The sequence below is a fragment of the Diadema antillarum genome, unplaced genomic scaffold (assembly GCF_040938485.1).
Source record: "Diadema antillarum isolate AM-2024a unplaced genomic scaffold, OU_Dant_1.0 seq00000497_RagTag, whole genome shotgun sequence".
In the NCBI taxonomy this organism is placed as follows: Eukaryota; Metazoa; Echinodermata; class Echinoidea; order Diadematoida; family Diadematidae; genus Diadema; species Diadema antillarum.
Genome location: NW_027271456.1, coordinates 105370 through 133144, shown reverse-complemented (window position 1 = coordinate 133144; position 27775 = coordinate 105370). Strand labels below are relative to the sequence as shown.

At 37.0% G+C, this 27775-nt stretch overlaps 1 protein-coding gene across 1 annotated transcript; it reads right to left on the bottom strand.

Moving 5' to 3' along the window:
* Window positions 1-26774, bottom strand: LOC139733817 (potassium voltage-gated channel protein Shaw-like). The gene is made up of 5 exons (XM_071644623.1): window positions 26166-26774; window positions 3135-4023; window positions 1241-1501; window positions 366-374; window positions 1-71 (listed from the first exon to the last, which is right to left on the bottom strand). Exons 1-5 carry the CDS (start codon window positions 26772-26774, stop codon window positions 1-3), a joined length of 1839 nt encoding a protein of 612 aa, XP_071500724.1.
* Window positions 26775-27775: the final 1001 nt, after the last annotated feature.

Here is a 27775-nt window from a genome sequence, read left to right as displayed (position 1 = left end):
CTATGATTCTACTTCCGGCATAGAAGGCATCTTTGGTCGTCGACGTCCGTTTGGGATCGCCCTCGTCCGACCTAGGGCAAAAAAAAAAAAAATGAGATTCAATAAGTGACTTGATTATAGTATAAATTCCCAAACAATGTAATTGTGGCAGAAATGAAATTTGAAACTTTTGAAACTGTTAATCACATCCGCAAAGCGCAAGAAATATGCATAAATTCTGGACAACAACTTCCACTGAAAATCAAACATACGGACGACAATTATGTTTTGTACCAAGGCAAAATGCGTCCTACATCTTTGCTAACTCAGATGAACCGATATACGTATAGTACTGGACCTCACTGATGCTAAAGCCCCCTTTTTACAATTGGTACCTTGAAGTTAAATATCTTATTTTTCTTATCATGTGTAAGACTGTCTTCAATATGAGTTATTTCTTATGTTGTATATACAATGTATTACTGTGTTCGGTAAATGTAGGACGACCCCGAGGAAGAACAGCTGCACTTAGTCAAAATGGCCGACTGGGGGATCCTGCGTCTCTTCATGCTGTACAATTATTTTGTATTTTCTTGTATTGTATAATTTATGCGAATGCGGAAGCAGTCTGCATTAAGATTATCACAACACCATCAGCATCCTCATTTCAAATACGATTTCTTTCTAAAATTTCACAGCATGTTCACCAGTGCTATGATTGTAATGTCATTGTTACAAATAATTACCTGTATCACCAACCACTATTCTACGATTATTCTGAACGTTTAATATCACTGTCACCATATGCCCAACTTTAAAGGGATGGAATCGTTTTGGTTGAGAGTGGGTTTCGATTTTATCTTTTTTTTTGTGAGATGACTAGAGACCACTTGTGATATATCAAAGAGACTACAATCATAAGAGGAATTAAAAGTTCATTTGACGAAAATCGGTTTTAAATGGCAGAGATATCAAACAACGATGTAAAACAAAGTGGTCCTGGTAAAAGGTGGGTCCCATCTGTTTTTGGATATCTCGGCCATTTCAAAACCAATTTTCATCAAATCAACTTTGAATTCCTGTTAGAATTGTTCGCTCTTTCATAATATAAAGAGGTTTCTCGTTATCTCAACAGTTTTGGAAACCTGAAGCCCCATCTCAACCAAAACTATAATTATCTTCATTTAATTGATGCTAATTATCACCTATGTCATCACAGCCATGGCAGTTTTTAATCATTGCTGCTGATGAATTTTCTTACCATTTGGGGCGAAGCTTTCCCGCCTCATCTGAGGGACAAGACTCATTCTTTTCACCATCCTCCGAGGCTTGCTGCCTTCCGTCTCTCCAGCGGCAGCAGTCGGGGAAGAAGCCGGCGACTTGCATCTCTTAGGGCTAAATGTCTCCGCAGCCTCGTCCGTGAACGTGACGCTGATGTTGGTCTTTTCTCCGCGGGCGCTGGCGGCGGTAAACAGGTGCGTTGGTGTCTCTCTCTTCTCGCTGGATAGAAGGGAGCCTGAAACTATGGCAACAAGAAACAAGCGAAAGGGAGAGCAGAGGTCAAAGATTAATTAAACATTTCAGTAACACGTTTCATGCTGTACGGAATTATGCTTTGTTTGATACCGAGTGCAAAGCTTACCTCAAGCGTGTTAGTGGTTGGTGTTAACTTGTTATCTGAACGATTCAATTTTTAAGGGGTAAACTGCTTTGATTCTCTTAGTGTTTAGAAAAGTTCTGGTCTTTTCTTTGCAGGGGCAAGGGGTGAGCGAAATAGAGATATAGCGCAAATCCTTTTGTAATGAATTCGTAATCCTTGCTTAAAGGTTTATCAGTTTTGCTAAATGTGATGAAATGAGATCAAGGATCAGTTTGAATTGATAAATAGTAGGATTAAAGGGTGTGTACAGCTCTGGTTGAGGCGAGGATTTAGCTTTTAACGTTTTGCGAGAATTTCAGAAACCACTCTAAGAGATGTCAAAGAGCATGCAATTCTAAGGGGTATCAAAAGTTTATTTGATGAAAATCGGTTTTAAAATGGCTGAGATATCCAAAAAACAAGGTGAAACAAAGAGATCCTAATAAAAGGCGTGGCCTGTAGTCTTTTATTATTATCACATTTTTGGATATCTCAGCCATTTGAAAACAAATTTCCATCAAATAAACGTTGAATCCTTCTTAAAATTACATGCTCTTTCATATTTCATAAGAAGTTTCTCAGTATCTCACTTAGGAATGTTCAAAACATGAATCCCCACCTCAACCAGTACTGTACAGTCCCTTTAATAATACATTAACATCATTCCTATGATTTACATTAATTCTAGATAACTTGAAATATACTTGGTGAGGGAATGTGTAAATGAAGCAGGCAAAGTGACTAAATCATTTAATGTCTGCTTTTATCTGTGGACCACGAGAATAGGTGTCTGGAATAGTATAGATATTATGGCAAATTGACTGCTACCGATCCATCCATCCATCCTTCCTTTATGTAAGACTTGATATCAGCTTCAGTGTGAACACGAGATGTGGTGTTTCCACCTGACACTATCACTTGCATGTATTTTAATTTCTTCAAGGTATTACTACACGAGGGCCACGTGTTCTCCTCTGCTATATGACATAATGTCTTTACATAACTGTCCAAAATATCTTTGTTTATTTCCCTACAACAGATTTTTTTAACACTTCTTAGCATAGGCATTGGGGTTTGGAGTTGGACATATCTTTTTACTAGTCATCTGATTGGCTGGTCCTGTTTGTCAACTCAGAACAATGCAAGAGAGAGAATATCCAGATTGTCTCATGCCAATGGCTGATGCGGCGTCATTTTAGTCACTGAAATCATGATGGGTCCAGTAAAGTGAGGGAGGGTCTCATTCACTGAAACTTTGATTATAGAGGATAATGAGTAGTCAACAATACTCAAAAATTTCATGTCAACCTATAATGCTTTACTTTGAAAGGCACCAAACTCGTCACATCATTTCTAATCTTTTTTCTTTGTTAGACAAATTATGTGTCAATAAAATTACTTCATTTACATGCACTTTATGAGAACAAACCTTATGAGTTAAAGTCTCAATTTAAAGCATCACAGAGCTTAACTCCAACATTGCTGCAGCTGAGGAGAGGAGCGACCAGAAACTCACCTGTCTTGACTGGTAGGTCATCACTCCTGATACTGGTGTCATCCTCCTCTGTGGTAGACTGGGTGGAGTAGCCGCTGATGCTGGAGGACATGTTTGCTCCTTGTGTCTTGAGGGCATCAGCCGCTCCTACCAGCACTCGTTTCCTCTTCTTCGGAAGTTTGGCTCTGGCCTGAGCGTGCGTGTAGAAGAGGGCGAAGTTATTGACTATGACTGGTACGGGTAGGGCCAGGGTCAGCACACCGATGATAGCTGTTACAGCTCCTACTATCATCCCTAGCCACGTACGAGGCACAAGGTCTCCATACCCTACGGTTGTCATGGTTACTACCGCCCACCAAAAGCCGATGGGAATATTGGGGAAATCGTTTCTTTGGTCTTCTGCATTTACCCAGCGTTCGGCGTAGTAGACGAGACTGGATGACACTAGAACACCAAGCCCAAGGAACACGATAAGTAGGACCAGCTCCTTGGCACTAGCCCGAAGAGTGTGCATTAGGATCTGAAGTCCGCTAAGATGGCGAGCAAGCTTGAAGATACGGAAAATTCGGACGATGCGGAGAAAGCCAAGAAACTCGTTGACTGTCCCAGTAAGATGAGTGTGGGCTAGCTTGACCACTGCGTCCACGTAGAACGGGATACACGCCACGATGTCAATCAGATTTAGGACCTCGAGGAAGAATTTGGTTTTGTTCGGACAGAAGGCGAATCGGACAGCCAGCTCGACGGTGAAGAAGGCAACACAGACGCCTTCGATAACGAAGAGAGTTAGAACGGGTTCGCTGATCTCCCCCATGGTCGTGTTTGAAGTGACGATGAAAGGCTCAGCAGTCTCCATACAGAAAGACATGATGGAAAGCATGACGAAGGTGAAAGAGATTGAAGCGGTCAGCTGGAGTGAGTGTGAGAGAAGAAAGGAACCATTAGTTATACCATATTATTTACTTCATAACATACCATTTATTACAAGAACAGAACCGATGATTTGTAACTATTAATAATCATTGTACTCGTAGTCGATTTATATGTTTGATCTCTTTCTTTATAAAGGCTTCGAAACATTTTCGTCTTAAGCGCGTTATGTATTTTCGTAAGTTTCTTGGCAGCAGGTCAATTGATGAGTGTCAGCACTTCTCTTGGAACTTTCTTGACTGACCGAGACGATAGATACTCATTGTACAGACATCTTCAAAGATAATTATCGTCATCATCACAACCACAACCACCACCACAATAACCTTTTTTTGTACCTAGAACAGTCTCATCGAGAATGACATCTCTTCCACAGCCCTAATACCATAAATGCTATAATTATTATTACTATTATTATTATTATTATTATTATTATTATTATTATTATTATTACTATCATCATCATCATCATCATTATCATTGTCATCATCATCATCATTATCATTATTATTCTTATTGCCATTATCATTATTATTACTACTACTATTATTATTATTATCATCATTATTATCATCATTATCATTGTCATCATCATCATCATTATCATTATTATTCTTATTGCCATTATTATTATTATTATTATTATCATTATTATTATTATTATTATCATCATCATTATTATCATCATCATCATCATCATCATCCGGGCATTACAGATTTACATCCGGGTCACAAGAGAGTGTGGGTAAAACACACTGTCGGAGGATGAAGCCACCAAAAAAAATTACAACCCTTGATCTCCTGTGGAACAAAAAGTTGTCTTCACTTTCCTCTAGTGCTCGACTGCCTTCATTTTTTTCATACTCTCTTTTAGGCGAGGGTGTCATTATCGATGATATTATATGCATTTAGTCAACTAAACCTGATAAATCAAAGAGAGTATGATACCAGTACTCGTGAGTATGAAACCAGGAAAAAAATTAGAAGAGAGAATGGATGAGTTTCGTCAAATCGACCCTATATGGATGGTTTGTTTTCATAGCGCCTTGTGTCAGTTTCTCAGTGGAATGATTGCTGTTGTCCAGCATCTCGAGTCTCGTAAACACCTTCCCATCTCGAGTCTCGTAAACACCTTCCCATCTCGAGTCTCGTAAACACCTTCCCTTAGTTTGTGTTTGTCAACAATCTCACCGAAACAACATCTCGAGTCTCGTAAACACCTTCCCATCTCGAGTCTCGTAAACACCTTCCCATAGTTTGTGTTTGTCAACACTGAGCGATGCTTTGGGCTAATGACGACATAGCGTCGTTTCCACCATAGCAGCCTAATCATGTGATAGCAGCTCATGGAACAATATCTAATGCTTTGTTACTCAGCCACAGTGTAATACTTGTATTTACTCAAATTATGTGGATATTTAAGCCATACACACACACGCGCACGTACACACAAACAAAAAACATTCTCAAGACATACCACACTTTATATCTTATTGAGGTGATCGAAACCGAGTTTTACGAACATTTCTGAAATGGAAGCTTGAAGTTTGAAGGAGAAGTTTGTATAGGAATCAGACGTTTACCGAGGTCTCACGAGCTCACCCTTTGGATAGAACTGATTTCTCTCTGTCTACCCTCCCCTCCCCCCTCCCCCTCCCCCCCCCCCAATATAATATGCGCCGAAACTGATATACTTAGCGCCTACTAAGTATATTGCAACACATATTTATGTACTTTTCTCTTTAAGGTACGTGTTCACTTTCATATATACTTCCTCTTCAAAAGCCTCATTTATTTTTATTTTTTGTAAAAAAAAAGGGGGGTGGGACTCTTTATTACCGATTATGTTAATATAATAGAGCGTGGCATATTTAAAATTGGTCAGATAATTTACTGGTGTTTCATTATCATCCTCTCGTGGGGTAATATATAATTATAATGGGGAAATATGCTGGAGTTATAATCATAAGACTTTTTTCTTTCATCTTTCAAAACTCTGTGGAAATGTCTCCAACAGCTGTTTACTATGTACTAGACTAAAATCAACACAATCGCCAGTCACACATTACTCAGTGGCAATCCCTCGATTAAGGCAACAAAACAAGTGCTCGCCGATATTAAGAGAACGGTCCTCACCCTTAACCCTTAGACCCTCAACCCACCCGACTCTGGCTACGTACTAACTGGTGGTATGTGACTCGGACACAAGATGTCAGCGGTAGAAGTGTGTTAGGACGAAAGAACGTTTGCAGGTTGATGGTTGATGAAATATTCATACTGTCATGGTAATATCGACCGATACTAGCGCGATGTCATTCAAGTCTTTTCATCGGGAACAAAACACACCACTACTCACCACCTGCTACTAAGCAAAATTGATGATATTTTCTCTTTTCATGTCCCATGGACGCTCGTTCTCTTTTCTCTCTCCCTCCCCCCCCCCCCCTCTTTCTCTCTCTCTCTCTCTCTCCCCCTCTCTCTCTTCATTCTTCCCACTGGAATTAGGTATGTTTTACATTTTAAAGGAGTTGTAGATATAAGCATGGCTTGACGATAAGTTGCAATGTATCGGCAGTTGGTAAATTGACAACATTTTCTGGTTTCAAGTGCAACAAGAAACTTATAGTGTGCGATAAACCGCACAAAAATGTACATGTCTCCTATATTACGTTTATGCGATAAACACGATGCATTAGCTTCCTCGTCATCGTGCAAAGTACAAATTCTCTCTGAGAGTAGATCATGTTAAACGTGTTAAAAGTGTGTTCGCTTCGCTCTTGTGCCCCCAGTCCGAGGCTTTCACTTTTTTTTTTTTGGAAAGCAAGAAATGGCACTCATCTTGATGGCTATGCTTGTCAAGGTGTGAGCATGGCTATTAAAGATAATAAGTAAACGCTTTACACTTTCTTATCACTTCCCTATATAATAACTATTATAGCGAACGGATAATTTCCAAGGAAAGTTTTTTTCTTCATCTCATTACCAAGTAGATGTAACTTGCAAATGATGGAAGAAAATGTTGGAAGAAAGAAATTATTTTAATAGGACACCGATGCGACAGCAATCGGACAATGGAAAACTGAAAGTTTTTTGATACATACACAATTGGATAGTGAGAAAAAAAAAGAGATTCCTCGGATTCCATAGATTTTTTTTTTTAAATAAACCATTACCATCAAACAGACAAGTTATAAACAGTTGGCTCGGAAAGTAGCACGTAATGGTCTTGTATATTGGCGCGACTGGAATATTAAACCACCTTATGCGATATGAAGGCAACAGGTTTCTACCATCATGCAGATTCACAAAGGACATAATAAAAAAAATGCGTAGTGTGCACAAAGAGCACGAAATCATACAGACTCTTGGAGACTTTATTCTCTTCTCTAAAGAATCTCTCAGGAATTTAATGGGACAACTATAAATTCTGTCTAATAAAAAAGAAATTTCAAACCTTAACAATACTGCTCATCGTTAAAGCAGGATTTATCAGATTTTTGTTTGACATTAAATGTCAAACATAAAACTGATAAATCCTGCTTTAATAAATTATTCGCTATGTGATCATGACGAAATAGGGGTTTACATTTTAAACCCCTATTTTGTCATGATCACGTAGCGAATAATAAAATACCATATGTATGTTACATTGTGAGTCGCACTAAAAGTACTAATTCGTCATAATTTGTCGCGGCGTGCGATGATAAACTGCTTGAGTTGTACAAATCCTACCAACCAGAGAATTTGATAAAAGAAAAATAATTCCATCGTCATGTCATGAGTACGAACAATATTTACTTATGCTCACATTTATTGCTCAACAAAGGTGGAGCACACGTAATGTGTTACCTGTTACTATGTGAGATGTGTCCCATGCATATTATACACAACCGTTTTAATTGAATCATATGAAAAGGAATAGTTTCTCCTTCCGCATACTGAAACTAAGTCCTTAACATACCATGTTTTCTCCTGATGATCTTATATATAATGAAACAGTCCATTAAGAATGCTATAACTTTAGAGTAGTCTCAATTCCAGTCGTTCACAGTCCCATTTTCTCCATTTAACTCCGAGAAAAGATCCTCATCCATTCTCTTGATAGCTGCCAGCAGGCTTGAAATGAGTCTAATCTGCTTGGGACTTTCCAGTTGCCGCGCGTGGTGCATTGTTAATTAAAAGTCTTTCTTATCGACTCTGTATCTGGCTCGCTTCACAAATACAAGCAGAATCGATATGTATTAGAATGGCTTGAAAAGGGCAAAGTCGCATGGCTCCGGCAGAAAAAAAAAACACACATTTTTTCTCTCAATGTTAGAAAGAATGATATCATGATTTGCGACATGACGCTGAAATGTACCCAGACGTAGTGCTACAGATACTGACATAGGCATGTTTATCATGCTTTTGTAGCAACAGCGCTCTGATCAGTTTGCTGTTTACTTTTATTAAATGGTGGAAGTGTTGACCAGTGATATAAAGTAAGAAAATGCTGTAAAAGTCTCCAAAAGGGTATCTACACATCGCCCAGGACGATAATATTGTTATTACAAACGTGATCCGTTCCCATTAAAATCATACAAAATCTAACCTAATTAATATGACCCATTTCATGAAAAAGTGACCTGGGGGTGTTTCATAAAGCTATTCTTTGAATTACGAACGACTTAAGAACGACTGGAACACGTTCTGGTGTGCTAAAATTATCAGAATTTCAATAATTCAGCACAAGAACTGATCACCAGTCGTTCTTAAACTTGTTTTTAGCCTAAGAACAGCTTTATGAAACACTCCCTGGTCTGCGTTTTCTTAGGAACTGGCGCCCACAACTGGCGCCCATTATGGTCATATACAGGTCCTGCTATCAAAAAGTATAGTGTTCATGAATACATTGCAGATATCCCAAAATCTTCTACAGAATGCTGCAGGCTTCATTTCTGAGTTCGGATGCATTCAAGTATAGGGCCTACTAGCAGAAGGTTTTGCATTGAGTTGAATGGAGAACATAAAGCAGCATTCTTAAAGTGTGTCTGTTTACGTCGATGTATAGAGCAATTATTTGTCAATCAGTTGCAACATCATGTGTCTGTTATCAATATTATATATCACAAAAAAATAACTATAATTATCATCATTCTGTACTTTCATATTCATACAACCCAAATAAAACGCATACATTATACATGCATATCATGTCATGCGTACAGGGCTTCGGTTGATTTCTCTAATAGAAAATCTACTTAACTCATAGCAAGGCACAGTTTACCAGTTTAGACGGACATTGGAACGGTACAGAAAAATTCTTTTTTTATCTCTCTACTAAACACGCAAGAATGAAAGACATGTCAATTAAATCGTTAACGATTAATTAATCATTTTTTCCTTGGCTTTAAGCGTTTCCCATGAAGGACGCTAATTAATAATTGATTGCGTTTGTCGGAATAGTCAGAAGATAGGAACAGAATAAACTAACCAGAACAAGCAAAGAAAACTCTGTAGACCACCCAAAACGATTGCTGGCTTAAGCGACATACAGTCTATCCGAGAGCAACAAACCAATACTACTCAGAGCAGGAAATTTCTACCAACATGCATGGGCAGGCACAGATTATTGCAGGAAGCAAGTCAGATTATTTCCAGGACTGACCAAATACTATACTTAAGGAGCGACGAAAAGTTACTTCTGTTTGCAACTAAAGATTTCTACCAATATCGACTAAAGGTTTATAACATATTATCAGCAACCAAACATTAGAATAGGCAGCAAAGACAGATTACTACCAGGATCAAAAAAAAAGAAAAAAAAAAGAAGAAGAAATGCAACACGGAGAAACCAAAGATTACTAACTGTAAGCAATCATTAACTACTTCCAGTGAAAACATCCAAAGATCGTTAGCAAGAGCGGCAAAGAATACTACCAGGAGCCACTAAAGATTATTTCGAGAAGCAAGCAAATATCACATAGATATTATAGTACTGACAGATCACCCGAATATCACTACCAGGACCACCAAATATTGCTTCCAGGAATGACCAAGGATTACATCCAGGAACCACCAAATGTCACGAACAGAAGCAAAAATTACTTCCAGGAGCACCCTAGGATCACTATCAGGATCGACCAAGCGTTTAGTACTACGAGCAGCGAACAGACTACTGTTACTAACAGAAGGATAAACCAACGGTTAATGTCATTCCCAGGAGAAGGAACTGACGACTACTGATGAATAACCAGAGATATACCAAGAGTAACCAAAGATTGGTACCTGGAGCAGCCAAAGGTTACTGCCATTGGCAACCGAGAATTACAACCAAAGACCATGCAGGAGTAACCAACATTGATACCAGGAACGACCAAAGATTTCTACCACGGGCAACCACAGACTGCTGCCATTGGTAACCATAGACTACTGCCAGGAGCAACTAAAGATTACTACCAGAAATGACCACAAATTACTACCAGGAGCGACCAAAGTTTACTGCCAGGCAGGAACAACTAAAGATTACTACATGTTTACCAAAAACGATCAAAAATTTATACCAGGAGCGACCAAACTTTACTGCCAGGCAGGAGCAACTAAAGATTACTACATGTTTACCAAGAACGATCAAAAATTCATTCCAGGAGCGACCAAAGATTGCTGCCATTGACAAACAAGGATTACAGGGGGAGCAAGAAAGATTATTTCTTGGAAAGACCAGTTAGATTTAACAAACATGAATAATGATATCTGGCCTTTGAGAACAAAAAAAACAGGTGACCATCAAAACTCAAAAAGAAGATAATGACTATCGGGAACTACAAAAGACCACTAACAGCGACGAAAGCTGATCACAGGGAAAGGCAAGAAAAACGAAAGAATTACAACGGGAAGTGAGTGGATTGAACGTATTGATCATCACTTTTTTCATGGAGATTAAAGGGACTGTACAGTACTGGTTGAGGTGGGGATTCATATTTTGAACATTCTTAAGTGAGATAATGAGAAACCTCTTATGAAATATGAAAGAGCATGTAATTTTAAGAAGGATTCAACGTTTATTTGATCAAAATTGGTTTTCAAATGGCTGAGATATCCCAAAAAGTGATAATAATAAAAGGCGACATGCCACAACTTTATTAGGATCTCTTTGTTTCACCTTGTTTTTGGATATCTCAGCCATTTCAAAACCGATATTCATCAAATAAACTTTTGATACCACTTAGAATCGCATAATCTTTGACATCTCATAAAGTGGTTTCTGAATATCTCGCAAAATGTAAAAAGCTACATCCTCACTTTGACCAGAACTGTACACACCCTTTAATGTTAAGGACGCTTTCCTGGAGATATAGGCCATCGAGATTCAAAGAATTATTTGTTAGCTTACAACTTTCAGTATATCTTCTTTCAAAAATATCACGAGAGTTGCATTTCGTGCTTAGAAGTATCTGCGAGTGGTGGTTATCGATTAGAATTATCTGTACGTGGTACCTGTCGCTTTGTCCTTGTTGTATATATCTTTTCGTTGTGTAAGTTTTTTTTTGTTTTAAAGAATATTTTATTCTTCATCAATGGAAACATAATATACAAATAAATTGATACAAAAATCTCCGGAAAAAAAGTGTTTATCTGTCCGATAGAACTAAAGACACTGCCAATTCTTAGGCTCTGTGTTAAAAGATAGTCACAGGTGAAGATTCTAGCCACGCTATATAACAGTGACTGATGGTTGAAATGAGGCCATCATTCAACAGGATCTCAGGATTTAGTTCTCTATTAAGTCGTTTGCATGCATGGTGCTTTTCAGACAATGGTGAAAAGGGAATCGATAAAATAAACTCTTCCGTCTATCGATTCTCCTCTTTCCCATCTTTCCCGCCAATTCACTTCAACCACATCAACAATTTGTTTGGAGGAACTTCTGGTCGGATGACCATCATATTTCCACACTGTCGACACCATCAGACAGTTATTGACGTACTACGTCAGAGGAGCAAAGATGCCTTGCAAAATGCTGTAATTAGAGAATATCGTAAAGGTTTTGTGGAGTTTATTGTACGAATGGTAAAAGGCAGAGTAGATACAGGGAGTTAGGACCAGCCGGTTGGCCATGTGTGTAAGTCGTCATTATTATCAAGGTTCTCTCCATCGCCGCTTGGATAGGAGGGAATCATTTTTCCTGTACTATATACCATGAGACGATTTTCCTTGTTGTTTAACCAGACACGCTACAGATAAACAAGGAAACGAAGAGACCGATGGATTAGACAAAAAGAGGTATAAAAAGAAACTTACTCGAACAGTTTACCTCATTGAGATTTTAAAAACAAACAAACAAACAGGCATATCAAAGCAACAGCTCATTTTGGAGCCAAACGAGACAAAAATAAACAAATAAACAAACATCACAAAACATGATTGCAGCCCGCGTAGACAGTGCAACGCCAATACAGCTGCATTTGAATTTAGCTATATAGTTTACACCCATTGGACACTCCTTTTTTATTGAAACTGTATTCACTTAAATTCACTTAAATTCAATTCTATTATAATTCATTTCCATCAAGCAAAAGGTAAAACATACACAAACTGTACGTTTGTCAATTCACATTTGAAAGAAGTGCGGAAGTATAATACAAACTATATAAGAATATGACTAATCATATAACGAGAAAATGATAATAACAATAATAGTAATAACCCGTTGCAGGGCATAGAAGGACTTCAGGGCAAATTAAAAGAAATAGACATCTTTGTCATATGCGAATTGGGTGTCTGCTACTTTGTTATAATTAAAGAGACCGAGACTAGTGATATGCAGGCTGCCATGCAGGTGGTAAATTAGGACAGTGTCACAGTCGTTTGCTTGGGTACTATGATGTTATCAAGTTCTGAAGTGTCACCTATATCACAGTTCTCCAGCCCTGTAAGAATGGCAGCAGCAAGATATATATCGCCAGGTTAATTCCTTTCCATTACGACCGATGCAAGGCTTTATGGCAAGTCTAAGAAAGAAGAATGCAGTGTGATAAATTCTTTATACAGTTCTAAATTTCTATAAACTGAGAGCGTGACACGTTGATTTATTTTCATCTCAATCAAAATTATTCAAATGTTGTGAATAAACAGTGTTGTTATTGTTGTGGTTTTCATTCCGTGCTCCAGTTTCCGTTTGATGATTATACTAAAAATACATTGAAAATGATAAAGAAAGAAAACAACCTTCATCAAAATCAGGCATACACACATACACACACGAAATGTGATATTCCCAAAAAGACTGATTTCGGAAATTATTACCAGCCAATTAATCATCACCCAAACTAACTGAGATAAAGATGATTTTCTCCTCGATATTCTCCCATTACCAACACACAGAATTATTCAGAATCCCCGTAAATTCTAAACTATTCAAAGAAAATATAAGCAAAAACACACACACACACACACACACACACACACACACACACATACAAATATGCCTAATTACATCTGGACGTGTGTGTTGGTGTAAGTTTTATCATTGCATTCATCGATATCATATCAGCTCATCTCATATACATAAATTTTGTAATATACTTTATCTTGTGTTTCTTACAATTAACTTTTGTTAAGCAATATAATTTGCAAAGTAACGAGTAATTTGCATAGTGTGTTATGTTGGAGGGAAATAAAGTATGATTGGATTGAATGTAACTGAATTGAAGTTAAATTCGTGTGTACGTGTATATCATCTTTATCTTATTTGAGAGATGTACTAGTTTATAATCTTGCTGATATGCAATATTGTTACAAGATTATTGACAAAAATATATTTTTTCTTGCATCTTTTGGCAATTGTTCCCTGACTATGACCTCACAATCTCTTAAAAGTAACCCTAGTACGGCCATTGATGACCAATAGACTTGAAAATAGGGGAATTGAAAGATTCTAAGATTTTTTTTTTCGATTTAAGTTTAAAAAGTCTGTTGACTGTCTTGTTAAAATGATATTGTCAATTTGAAGAGGGATTTCCTCTCGGCCTGCCATTTAGACCTCACTGCGAGCACTTCTTGTAGTTTGGAAAATTTCATCATTACGAAAGTCCTATTACACAAAGAAGCAATATCTGTGCTGAAAACATTTCCATCGTGTTACTGAGGTAAATATATCCTTATTCCAACTGAGGCTTTCATTGTGACCTTTCTGTTACAACCGTTCAACAATATGAAAAGGCAATATTGAGAAATATCGTAATGCATATTTCGGGCAGTCTGTTATGCGTCTTCCATATTAACGATTCATTCACTTATGGTGTGAAAATTCTTATTCAACATCTAGATTAATGAAAGCTCATATCTACCCAATGGGGAAACACACATTATAAAAACGTGCGTTCAGTCCATCCCATCATACTTTGATTTTCATCGTACTATTGACGTATAGCGGCCGACAACAAATTTCCCTTTACTCGCTGCCCGCTGTCTCCGCCCTGAAAATTTGTCGCCTCGTGCAGGTGAAACCGATTCGTGCTACAAGGAACCGGAAGTTGGCCACGTGGCAACAACTCTTACGAACTTCCGGTTTCAATGTTTCCATCCAGTGTCTGCACTACGTAGAGGGAGAGAGGGAATGAGAGAGAGCAAAGAGAGGTTGTACAGTGTGTGTAGCTCAGATTCTACCAACTCTCGGAGGAGAGAGGGAGAAAAAATGATTTGAGTTCCTATTTTTTATCATGGATTTACACCTGTTTTCTCTTTCAAGAAATATGGGGTTTTGGTATGGTCCCTATATTCCTAATATTTCAAGACGTGGAATTGACTGCAACTATTGTTAGAACTCTTCTCATAGACATGACACGATCGAAAGGATTTATAAATGATTCAATGCATTTAACCAAACTGGCACAGTGGTTAGGTGTAACACGCAATAGGTGTGGTTTCGGTGCCTTTCCACAATTATTATAAGACTACCCTATTATCATTATTGTTATAATAATAATGATAATAATAATAATAATAATAATAATAATAATAATAATAGTAACAATAATAATAATAATTATTATTATTATTATTATCATTATTATTATAATTATTACTAGTATTATCATTATCATCGTTATTGTTATTATTATTATTATCATCATCACCATCATCATAATTATTATTACTATTTTACCATTGACTGGAATTAGATCAGTTAAAAATATGTCATGGAACAATAGACCCCAAGTTGCTTTGATCAACTAGCTGAGATTTTATTATGACAGTATATCATTCATTTGATGCACTGGGAACCACTGCAAAGTAAAAGAATAAAAAAATACAATGTCGTTTGCTTGTAACATGTGTAAAGTGTTCATATAACATGACACCAAAATACGATGATTCTTTTTTAGTATGTCCAGCACTTATAATTGAGAGGAACAGCTAAGAGATGAAATTGCTCTTCCTTAAAAAAAAAGAAAAAGTTAAGCGTAACCTTAGTTACCATTAAGCTAGATCATAGGATGAGATTCAGTTATAAACTAGGCAAGCGAATTTCCTTAGTGATTTTGATAGAAAGGTAAACGAATTTCCATCTGATAACATCATTCTCTTTGAATGTTTCTAATAAGTGCAATTATATCTTAGCGTACTTTGGAATATCATTTTGTATGCTGTATACTTGGTATAATTATGAGGGAGATATTCATTGATGACGGACATGTATGAAATAATTCTTTGCAAGCTGTGTGTTATCATGGCAACCACAGATGCAATATTGATTGACAGATTTAACAGACATTGACCGGAGGAGGCAGGGATGAGGTAGATTTTAAGGGGTTGAATTTGCCTTGTAAGATACATAATATTTAAACTTGTCAATACAATAATTGTGCTGGACCCCATGGAAGAACATGATACAAAAGAATATCTCTGAAATTTGCAATCCGTCATTTTTTATGTTTCATGTAATTATGGTATGAATATTGTTTTTTGTACCTTGATATCTTTTTTAATCAAAAAGAGAATGCAAACACACTTCAGCTTGATCTCATGAAACAGTGAACTTTTATTTTTCGGAATGAATTTGAATACATTTTTCATTTATATATCACTTTTGTCATGTTTGTTTCCGTTGGAAACAGTCCAAGATAATACAACTGGGTAATTTGGGAACTCATTCTTGTAACATCAAACACTTAAAGTGTGAAAGAGGTAGAATATTTCAGGAAGTCATATTGACTATCAAAAAAAATGAAGGTACAGTAAGATTATGTGACAGGATACATGAAACATACAACAAATTTCCTGGTACTCTTTTATAACCAGCTTTGCGTAAGAGAAAAAACCCCAACATAAATCATGATACTGACACGTATAAACAAAGCAGTGTTTGCTGAGATAATTTGAAATCTCACCAACAACAACGTATATCGGACGTAATTTGGTCTTGAACATCTGATGTAGACAAGACCTCCATAATGGAATACAAAGAGAAAGGAAGCCTTATGTATATACGTATCATTATAGGATACGCATTATACCGGAGAGTTATACGGAAGCGAGTTTGTGTGTGTTGGGGGGGGGGGGGGAAATATAATGAATGCCTACATTTTTTTTTTGCAGTACAAAATAAACATATTGACCATTAAATATCTAATAAGAAAGATACTTTTTAAAATGGATATTGTCTTCAAGCTCCGAACTCGAAAGATGTGTAATGCAACTATAGTAAAACACATACATCATCATTTCCTTTTATGCTAGATAAGAAGAAGAAGACAGTTTGAATGACCATTAACATTTCGCTCAAAAGATTAAACTGGTTCGTGTTCTCTGTTGTTTTATGTTTAATGTTATAATGTACGGTATCTACTCACAGAAATTTGTGGTGGGGTATCACAATGTATGAATCAATACGTTTACTTGTTTTTAATTTACCATTTAATTCATCAGTTCAAGTTCAAGTTCAAGTTCGAATTTATTCGTTTCTCCACAATAAAGTAATATACACATAAATCTCACTTTCTTGAGCGACAGGCACAATGCATGTAAATTTGTACAAAGAAAACAACCATAATGGGAAAAACTAACAGTATCAATACATTGCAATTGTTGCAGAGGTAACGAAAATGAAAGAATTGTCAATATGCACTGTGTGAAAAAACGGAGGGACCCACTAAAAAGACAATGCTTGTAGAGTGTGGGCCCCTCTTGTATTAAAAACTCGATGCAAAATTTGATTGAATATAGCAACAAAGCAGCACAAAAAGTTTGGCACAAAAATTTTAGCAGCCCACTAAGAGACAGACGGACAAACAGTTACACACAAAACAACAACAAACAAAATAATGAGCATGAGACAAGACTGTAATCAAGTAATCAAGAACAGATAACTAATTCTTTCGAGAGAGAAAAAAGCGCCTTGCTCAGCACAATAAGATATTGGTTGACAATGTCTTCACTCTGATTATTTCATTGGCTATTGTCATTATAATTTTGATCCGTTTATCCCCCCCCCCCCCACACACATACACTACTGACTACCTACGGAAGATTCATCACATAATTCCATATGCGGCAAACAATCTGAATTCACGTACATGTTTTTCCTATAAACAAAGCTTACAAACACTGTCATCTGTAAACCCAGGTAAAGTCAATTTGCTCACATGGTCCTTGATTAAAGCAAAACACCAAAGTGCAAATAGTTGATTGTGACATCTCTTGCTCTCTCCCACAAGCTTGCCATGTTTTTCTGAATGGTTAACCACACATATCTCTGGCGTATTGCGGCAGGTCAAATCCTATTTACACGTTAAATGCGCGTTCCAACAACAGGATTTCCTCACAGTAATACTCCTATGATCCACGCAAAAATCTATAGAAACATTGAAAAAACGGCGAAGAATGATGTATCGCCGAGTTGATGATTGAGTAGTCGTGTAGAGTTTAACGATATATGGTGTCCAGCGAATATCTCACACATCCAAGATATCACAGGTAATACAGGACACACACACACACACACACACACACACACACACACACACACACACACACACACACACATGCAAGACATATTTATGTAATTGTTCATATATATTTATATCATAATAAAAATGAGGCATTCTGCGTTTCTGCATGACAGCGACTTAGCGGATTTGTCTTGGTGTTTGTCTAGGGGTAGTTAGGTTTTTATCTGTAGTTTGTGTGTTTTTTTTTTTAATTTAGTCTCATGTGTTAAGTAGAAGATCAGTGATATAAGATGTTATTATATGTTTGGGGGGAATGCACCGTACAAGCTTTGCTTGCATTTTCGTAATTTCAGAATGTTTGTGTGTGTGTGTGTTTTTTTTTTCTTTTTTTCACCTTGTCATTTGTATATCTATACATTCCACTTATCACATTTTGTAATATTCACATATATGTACTTATATTTTATGTGGAAAGAAAAATGTATTTACAAGTTCTGTTGGAGGTGGAAAAAATAAATGTAATGAAATGAAATATGACAACTGCATTTGCTTATGCATACGTATTTATGCATATGTTTAATATTTATCATCTTGTATATAAGTACATATCAAGTATACAGGTGTACATGTTTGCTTTTTCTTGTGTTCTGAGATCAATGTCGTTATGTATAAGCATTTTGTTTGTTTTCTGTATTTCATTTGCTCTGATAATTTATCGTATTTGATTATTGCATGATTGTATTATGTACTTTTCATGCTGATTATGTAACAGCGCCATGAGCATCATTCTTGATGGACTTCAGCGCATTATAAGAGGCAACTATTATTTTCATTGTTCTTATTATTATTATTATCGTTATCATTATTGTTATTATTATTATTATTATTATTATTATTATTGTTATTATTATTAATGTAATTATTGTAAAATACATTTACTGCTTTGATTGAGTCTCTATTTGCTATAACGATCTAAGATCTACCACTATTATAAACGCTGTTTTGAAGCTTTATTCCAATATTAAGACAAAATTGCGTCATCTTGAGACTTGATCTGTTCAAGACCACTTTGATTACCACATAAATAGATGAATTCTGTGGTGATTTTGTGCCATTTACATGTCTCTCTGTTTATTCTTGCATGCGAGCTTTGTTTGAAGTTGCACAAACACACACACACACAAATAGATTTTCATGTAACTATTCTGCTCGAAAAAGAAATGAATTGATACATATTTTCTGCATGTAATACTATGACCTCAAGTAACGTTAAAGAAGGCATGAGGTGTGAGATTATTTCCACACTGCATCGGAATTTTTACCTAAACCTTAAATTTGAGCTGATAAATGCTATTGATGAGAAAATGTGTTAATGTATTTTATTCAGGAATCGATTTGAAATGTCTGCGAATCGGTTGAAAAAAAGCGACAAAATTATCTTCAAACAACATTCTCTTCCATAGAATGCAGAAATAAATGGTATTGAATTGAATTGACTTGAATTGTATTGAATATTACCACGATTTAAACATTATAGTTTTTAATATTTCATTTCCTTTAGTCCATTCTTTATCATACACTATCATGAAAGTAAATAAAAATAAACCTGGATGGATCCATTCTATATCGTCGTATGTATGAACATAATGTTTTTGTAAGAGAGACACATAAAACTCGTTAATCAGGATTTGTCCTTTCTTGGATACCAAAACCAGATAGCATTGATAGTGATTGCGAAGCCTTGTATGTGAATAGCTTGGGCTGGATCTATGTCAAGTATAGTATTTGCTGTTTTGCTGGGTTCACGTTAGGCTAAAGTGCGATGAGTGATATAGTAGTCATCTGGTAAGTGAAGAATCGACTCTTGAGAAGTAGGCTATGTAATCACATCAATAAAATACAGATTAAGTCAGCATCAAGGAGAGGTAGGCAAATATTGGAAGAACAATATTGTTCTTTGGTCCTTGTGCCGTCTGCGGTAACTCTCTCCGTTGCTTGAACTACTTCGTATAGAATTCATCTGTTATATTATTTTGTGTTTTTTTTTTGTTATATCAAATAGCTGACGTGAAAGTGTTAATCATAGAAAATAAGAAAAAAGGCGAATCATGGTATCGTTGATACTGAAAATAAAGCAGTACTAAAATGATATCACATTTACGAGGAGACTGCAAACTACAAGCAGTCCATTCTAGCAGTCTCCTCCATTTCCAACAACTTTGATTAGGTATTGTCATCATAGTTACTATACTGTTTTACACATTGTATTTCAGTTCACAATATTTCCCTTGAAGATATTGTTGTCCTGGTTTTGTGTCATTACGTTCATTCAAATGTTTCATTTCATTTCATTTCTGTTTGAAATGAAATGAAATGAAATGATAACGATTTTAACAGAAGTAAAACAGAAATTAAAGCATTGATTGGTTTTGCCATAATATGTTTAAAAAACACCTGATTTCGTATAGTTACTGTAGAAGACATAAGGTTCAAAAACCTTACGTTTGTATTTTGATGTTACCAAGTCGTTTTGAATTTCAAAATATTTCATGACAATCAATGTAAAAAAAAAACATGAAATGAAAGATGCCATGTTCCCTTATAGAGGAAGAATGACAGTATGATAAAATTGTTGGTCCACAAAATATGATAAAAATACAGGAAAATGATGTGTTGCATTGTGCAGCACTTAGAATATCATAAGTTACATAATAGGGAAAATCCAAAGTAGCAAATCGATATGAATCTATATAATGTCGATAGAGAAAATTAGTAAAATGATACCATTAATGAGTATGTAACAAATACATTTGTCTGATACGAAATACCATTTTAGCCCGCTATTACTTAACACAAATACTCTACTTTAATACCACCTTGAACAGCGCAATGGGAAAACACTCTGCAATTGAGTTTTCGCTGAGAAGTTGCCTTCATAGTCTACCATATCCACAGTCCTGTTACGGAGTCCTAAAGTGACCTCAAAGTGCATAATTCATTGATACAAACATGCTAGATTATTGCTCCATCGGCCGGCCTCTATGCTAATTAGCTTGACTGGTGTCCGTTTCCCATAATGCTTTGAGGGTGTGTGTATATCTCGCTCCTTCGACAGAGTAAAGTAAAAATCGACTTCGTCTCGGCTGGTTGTCCATGACGCTAGCTGATACAGGCATGAAGCAATGAGCGTGGGAAGGAGTGCACGTGGTAACAATTCGTCAATACATTAAAGGAAGACTGTAGCTTTTGACAGGTTTAAAGTAGCCTGGTGTAACACCTCCTTCTCTCCCATTACCCCCCCCCCCCATTACCCCCCCCCCATTACCCCCCCCCATACACACACACACACACACACACACACACACACACACACACACACACACACACACGTGAAAGTCAGAGTATAAATAATAACGAATTTCACACATTTTCTTACTGATTCTGTCTTTCTCTCTACATCGCCGCACTTTCTTTCCACTTTTCTGTAAAGTCCATCTGATACACACACACACAATCATACCAACGCACATACATACTCTCTAAAAAAAATCGAGTGAAAATTTTCACTCTAAAAAGAGTGAATTTCGAGTGAAATTGGAGTGAATTTTGAGTGAAAATGCTCATGTTCACTCATTTTGGAGTGACGTCAGGGATCACTCCAAAATCCTCGAGTGATCTCTGACGTCACTCCAAAATGAGTGAAAATGAGCATTTTCACTCAAAATTCACTCCAATTTCACTCGAAATTCACTCTTTTTTGTATTCACTCTTTTTAGAGTGAAAATTTTCACTCGATTTTTTTTAGAGAGTACATACATACATACATACACATACACAAATCAGTTATTTTTAAAGCTTTCTTTAAATGGTGTGCATTGCCCCGAATGTGGTATATTTCTTTTACTCCTCGTTCATTCAATGTCTCTCCTTGATTATTCTCACTAAGTTATATAGAATGATTGATATTTGATCAGTAATATTGAAGTGTTTATTCAAGGTATTTTAGCTTTAATCAGATTCCTAGAGTTGTTGTTATGATCACCAGCGATTCATAGCAGGAGGTAAGCTCCGTGGTCATACCATAAGATTATATCCTAGGTATTGGAGCCAGGCTCCTGCATGGTCACGTGATGAGATTTTCCATTCTGGATTCTGCCTGGCTACCATGACTACCAAAATGATTTAATTTTTAAGCCCTCTGATTACCATTTCCTTGGAAAGAGTGAAGCCAGGGTTTCAAGGTGGTAGAATTTTTCTGATTCCGGGAAAGAAATAAACCTCTTGGTGATGATATGTTAATTCAGCGAAGGTATTTAGGTAGGGCGGGGGGGGGGGGGGGGGGGGGGGAGAGAAATAACAATCGTAACTCATATCATAGATGTCAGCTGTACAGATTGCAAGGGTTGGTAATTTCAGGTATTTTTTCCCCAATAGTTTTTGTACTTTTAGCGTAAAAGTGTGACGAAATAATATGTGGCCGATTTTCACAACTTACTTATACAAGACACTAGAAAAGCTATTATAAAATAATAGTCTGTATTTGATCTTGACATCATCAGGTCCAACAGCGCACATCCTAGTTTTCTACTTCATAAAAGAAAAGATGACAAATCATACCGTGAAAGTGATACTTTCACTAAACGAGTTTGTCAGTCGTTCGTTTTATGATAGAATGCACTCAGGAACTGTACTCTATAACCAGTCTTCCCATTGACTTATCACTAATGTGAGATGTACGGTTACCATTCCATCAAGAGTTTAGCAAGCTTTCTCCATAACATCGTGGCTTTAGTTTGACATGGCCGGGGGGGGGGGGGGCACTAGAAAGAAATAGATAGAGATATTGAAGTGCGGCTTTTTTTTTTTAAGTTGTCAGCTGAAGAAACCCGGAAGTGCTGCCCTGAAGGCCATTTTTTTTTTTGTGTGTGCTTGTTAGCTCATGAAACCCGCAAGTGCCCCCCCCCACTTTTGAAAATGCTCAGCCGGTTTGCCCTCAAATATTCTGATGAGAATGGATGCCGCTGACTAGTTTAGTTAGAAGTGATTTCAAGGTAGAACATGCTACACCATCGCCTTGCAAGAAAAAGGCGTGATGCCATCCCAGGTTGCTGGTACTTGTAGCAGCATGTCATTAAATCAATCTGTCATAAATCAATATCGTCAAAACCAGGATATAGAAAACTCAATATCTTGTTCGTATGTCATACTCCTAATGCCTTTACCTTCTTTCTTTTTTATTATCACTAACATTCGTGCATCCGGCCAGGGAGTTGACTCTATACATCACTTTTGAATTCGTTATCCAAAGCTGATGTCGTGTTTGCTGCATTTTTGGTAAGAGTTTGACAATTATATAATGATTCTATGCTACTACTACTACTACTACTACTACTACTACTACTACTGGATATAACGATAGTAGCAGCAGTAGTAGTAGTAGTAGTAGTAGTAATAATAATAATAATAATAATGATAATATTAATAATAATAAAAATAATAACAAATAATAATAATAATAGTAATGATAATGAATATAATAATTACAACAATAATAAGAAGAAAAAATTAGGATTTTGGTGAACACAAACCACAATAAAATCGGTGACCAGTGGTGACTGAGACAGCAAAGCTAACAGTGTAGAGCAGCCAATAAGTGACCACCCCCCCCCCCCGTTAACTTGAATGTAGCCTCCTATTCTGAAATACTGCAGTGTCAGTATACTTGTTAAGTTAGCTTTACTGAATGAAATAAAATCAGTCAAACAGAAGCTTTTACCAAAATTGGACATCCACTAAGAAAGGCGTAAAATTCCCAGTCTTGTACAAATTGACGATATTAAGTCGTTACCTCGACGACGTGCTAAAGAAACCTTGATAGCACAATGAAAGATCACTTCACTTCAAAAAGCAGGAGGAATGATATTCCCTTAACATATGTCAGTAAAATGTTGATGGAATGTGTGCTTATCATGAAACAAAAAGTAGAATTCCCCTTACATACTTTCTTTATAATTATTGTTGTCCATAATGACGTCATGGACTGTAGTAGTCTTCTTAACCAGCGAAGACCGCACGGACACTTGACCCTATAAAGCCCAAGGGGGGGGGGGGGCACATTGTGCCCCCACCATATTTTTGTTTGCCACTCCCACACCATTTACTCGATTTCAACCAAATTAAGTAACTTTTCCTAGAATCTTATTGCAAACATTTTGATATATAATTTAGCTATGTCCGATATTGCTGGTTGTCATGGCAACCGTAAACTGACAACCATGTTAGTCAGATTTTGCATGATTTTCTGTTCCAATTTCAGTTAACAGTATAATAATGGATGAAATGGGGGTTTTCTTGGCTGCAATTTGCTGAAGGAAAAAAATGTGAAGTAATAATGGTTGCGAATTACCCTGAAATGCTCTTCTTATTATTTCCTTGATTTTTATACGACACAGGCATCAAACAATAGATATAATAGAAATAATCGAAAAATACAGCATTTTTCAAAGACTACCCTTTTATCTTGGGTTATTTTCACACAAGCTTTGCCTGTAATATCATTTGTTTATCATATTATCAATCTGTAAACTCGAAAGTTAAACATTTTGGAGATATGAAATGTGATACCAATATGTGTACCCATTCCAAGCAACACATCATAGGTTTCATTATGTTTCTTTATATTGTAATGAATAGCGCCCCACATGTTGACCTTGAGAAATTTCAACCATTACAAATAGTGAAAGTTGACTTGTTTTTCCTTTATGGTAAATATGAAAATGACTGATATAAAATAGAAACATAGATACTGGGGATAAAGAAATAAAAAGAAAAAACATGATTTTAGCATATTTCCTATGTATTTCTTCATATTTTGGTAAATAGCGCCCTCAGTGAATGACCTTGAGAAATTTCAACTGTCGGGTCATGTAGAGTATGAGTTGCTCTACAAATGTGCAAAATATGACGGTCATACATATAATAAAGAAGTTATATAGGGGGGCGCAATGTGCCCCCCCCCCCCCCCCCCCTTGGGCCTGGAAGGGGTCAAAATAGCTTGGGCTTTATAGGGTTAAAACACTCATTGCGGTATTCTGTTGTATCTATTATCCAATTTTCTCAAACTTTCTCTGATGTGCTTTATATTATTTTGCTGCTTGCACTCAATCCACATGAATTTTTGATTTTGCTTTCCTTTATTAACCATGCGGTTACTCTTTATGACCTACTTGTTAGATCTTTTATAAGATGTGTGTCTGTAATGAAGATTTTTTTTTTCCATATAGAACATCACAGTATCATTGAATAGGTGTGGTGTGTAGCACACGTTTGCTCAAATGTAACAAAGTGTATCGTGTACTTACTGGACAGCTGAAAAAAAATGTGTGTGGGTGAATGGATGTTTGAATTAAACAAGACGGTGATACGAAACTAACCTCCCTGCTGCCCTGGTTGAAATGAGGATAGTGATGAACTAGAATGAGAAGCAGTGCTGGTGTACTGTTATAGATCTTTGATCCTGACGAAGACTTGAGAGTTGACGAACTTCAAACGTCCATATTTCTCTAACACTATACCACTCTCATTTTCATAAGTTGATATATGAAGGAAGGGACACGTCTTGTTGAGAATTGTTTTTTCTTGTCCAAATTCACTCACTGCAATCAGTTTGCTATTGGATCTCTCTCTCTCTCTCTCTCTCTCTCTCTCTCTCTTATTCATTTATTTATTTATTTATTTATCTATCTATCTATCTATCTATCTATCTATCTATCTATCTATCTATTTATCTATCTATCTATCTGTCCATCAAACAACCTGGCAAGCTAGACATGCTAGACAGCAATCTATTTGTTTTTGTTTGTTTGTCTATACTTGTTTATCTCTCTCTCCCTCTCTCTCTTTATCTAGCTTGACAGCAAGTAGTGATATAGAAAGCCATCTATCAGTCTGTTCGTCTATCTATCTATTTCTCTATCTATCTATCTATCTATCTTTCTATCTGTCTATATATACATATATATATATCTACCTATACATACATACATTCATATCTATCCATCTCTATCCTATCCTATCTATCTATCTATCTATCTATCTATCTATCTATCTATCCATCTATGTATCAATCTATCTATACCTGCATCTTATCCATCCAGCTAGTTAAATCTATCAGTATATCTGCTTTACTCACCAAAGCTGCTCTCGATGAGTAAGGTTCTTCCAATAGCGTCCATATCCTTGGCTGCCACTTCCTATACCAGTGGTTCTTCTCAGTCTCATAAACCTCTTCGATACCAAATATTTTCGCCACATCCTCCTCGGACTCGGAGTCGCTCTGTTCGAACCCTGGTCCCTGTAGCTTAGCGATGGTCTCCTGAGCGTCTCGGTGCTCGGTGTAATGCGACCAGCAGCATGCTTCGATCTGCTTCTCGTCAATCCCCCAGAACTGGAGTTCCTCTTCGAAGGCTGGTCCACACACGTTGGACGGTGCGTGTAGTTTGCCCGTACGATAGTAGTTGAGTACGGCTTCGAACATGGTCGGATGACGGTCGAAGAAGAACTCGCGGTTGATGGGGTCGTAGTCAGCCGTGGTGTTCGTAACGGTGACCGTGGTCAGCCAGGCGAGGCGAGTGTCGGGAATATTTCGCAGCGTCGACTTGTACGTCTCATGGCGGATACCGCCGACATTAATCCGAACACGGTTGTCTTGAAGAGCCTGAGCAGCCCGCATGGACTGCAGCCGGTCTTCCGACGAGTCATCCTCCCCCTCCTCCAAGACGCGTTCAAGAGAAACGTGCATACTACGAGTCCGACAACTTGATTGGGAGTCGTTTTCGTCTCACATTAAAAGTACCTAAACGCTTTTTGTTCTGATCAATCTAAAAATAAACACATGGTTGAAATGGTAATCAAGTCGTAGTGTCAAGTCATTCTGTTCGTTTGTTCCACATCAGGAGCCACTCTGTGTTACTACTGCTGACAATGCTTTTTGTTTTTTGTTTTGACTTTGACTTTACATGACGATTTCTTTGTCTTTAAAACGTATTCCTGTCCAACGCGTTTGACAAAACCATTTTAAAAAGCTAGTCACCTAGAGTCAAATTCCGTGTTCCATGACAAGCTGAATATTTGCATGTTGTCAATAACTAATATGGCAAACTCACTGTTTTCCGATGTGTTGGTTTACAGACCATTTTATCTCAGAATCTTAGCTCGCCGAACCATCTGCGAGGGACAACTTTCAGACCGCCAGTGCCCGCTAGACTTTAGCCAGCTGAATACACCATAATAATGACACACGCATCAATGGTCTCCTGCGTGGAAGTGATGATCGTACATCCGACCACGTTGAGAGCTAGGACGAGAGAGATTAATACCACTCCGTCACGAAGTTCAATGTTAAATGATATCATATGTTGACGCTACCAGCATTTTTCCTTGCTTCCACCTCTGACATGTATGAGGGCGTGTCTTGGTCGCCGCACTCTGATGCTTGATTGTAAATAGGACTTTTACAAAATAACAGTTTCAATATCACTCAACCACTCCAGTATTAATCGTTATAATTGTGAAAAAAGTGAAAAAACCCTGAAGGTATCTTCTTCTATAAAGGATTATTTCATGGGGAATATTTTACAATAAAGTGCAGATGTTGCCAGAAAAAGACAGGAAAAAGTATCACATTTGCCGTTCTCCTTGCATCACTCTACGATAATTCACTATACCGCTGTCATATCACATATTTTCTTGGCTCCTTCTAAGACTCTGTAGAAGGCACGGTAACAAGAAGGATTTGTCAAA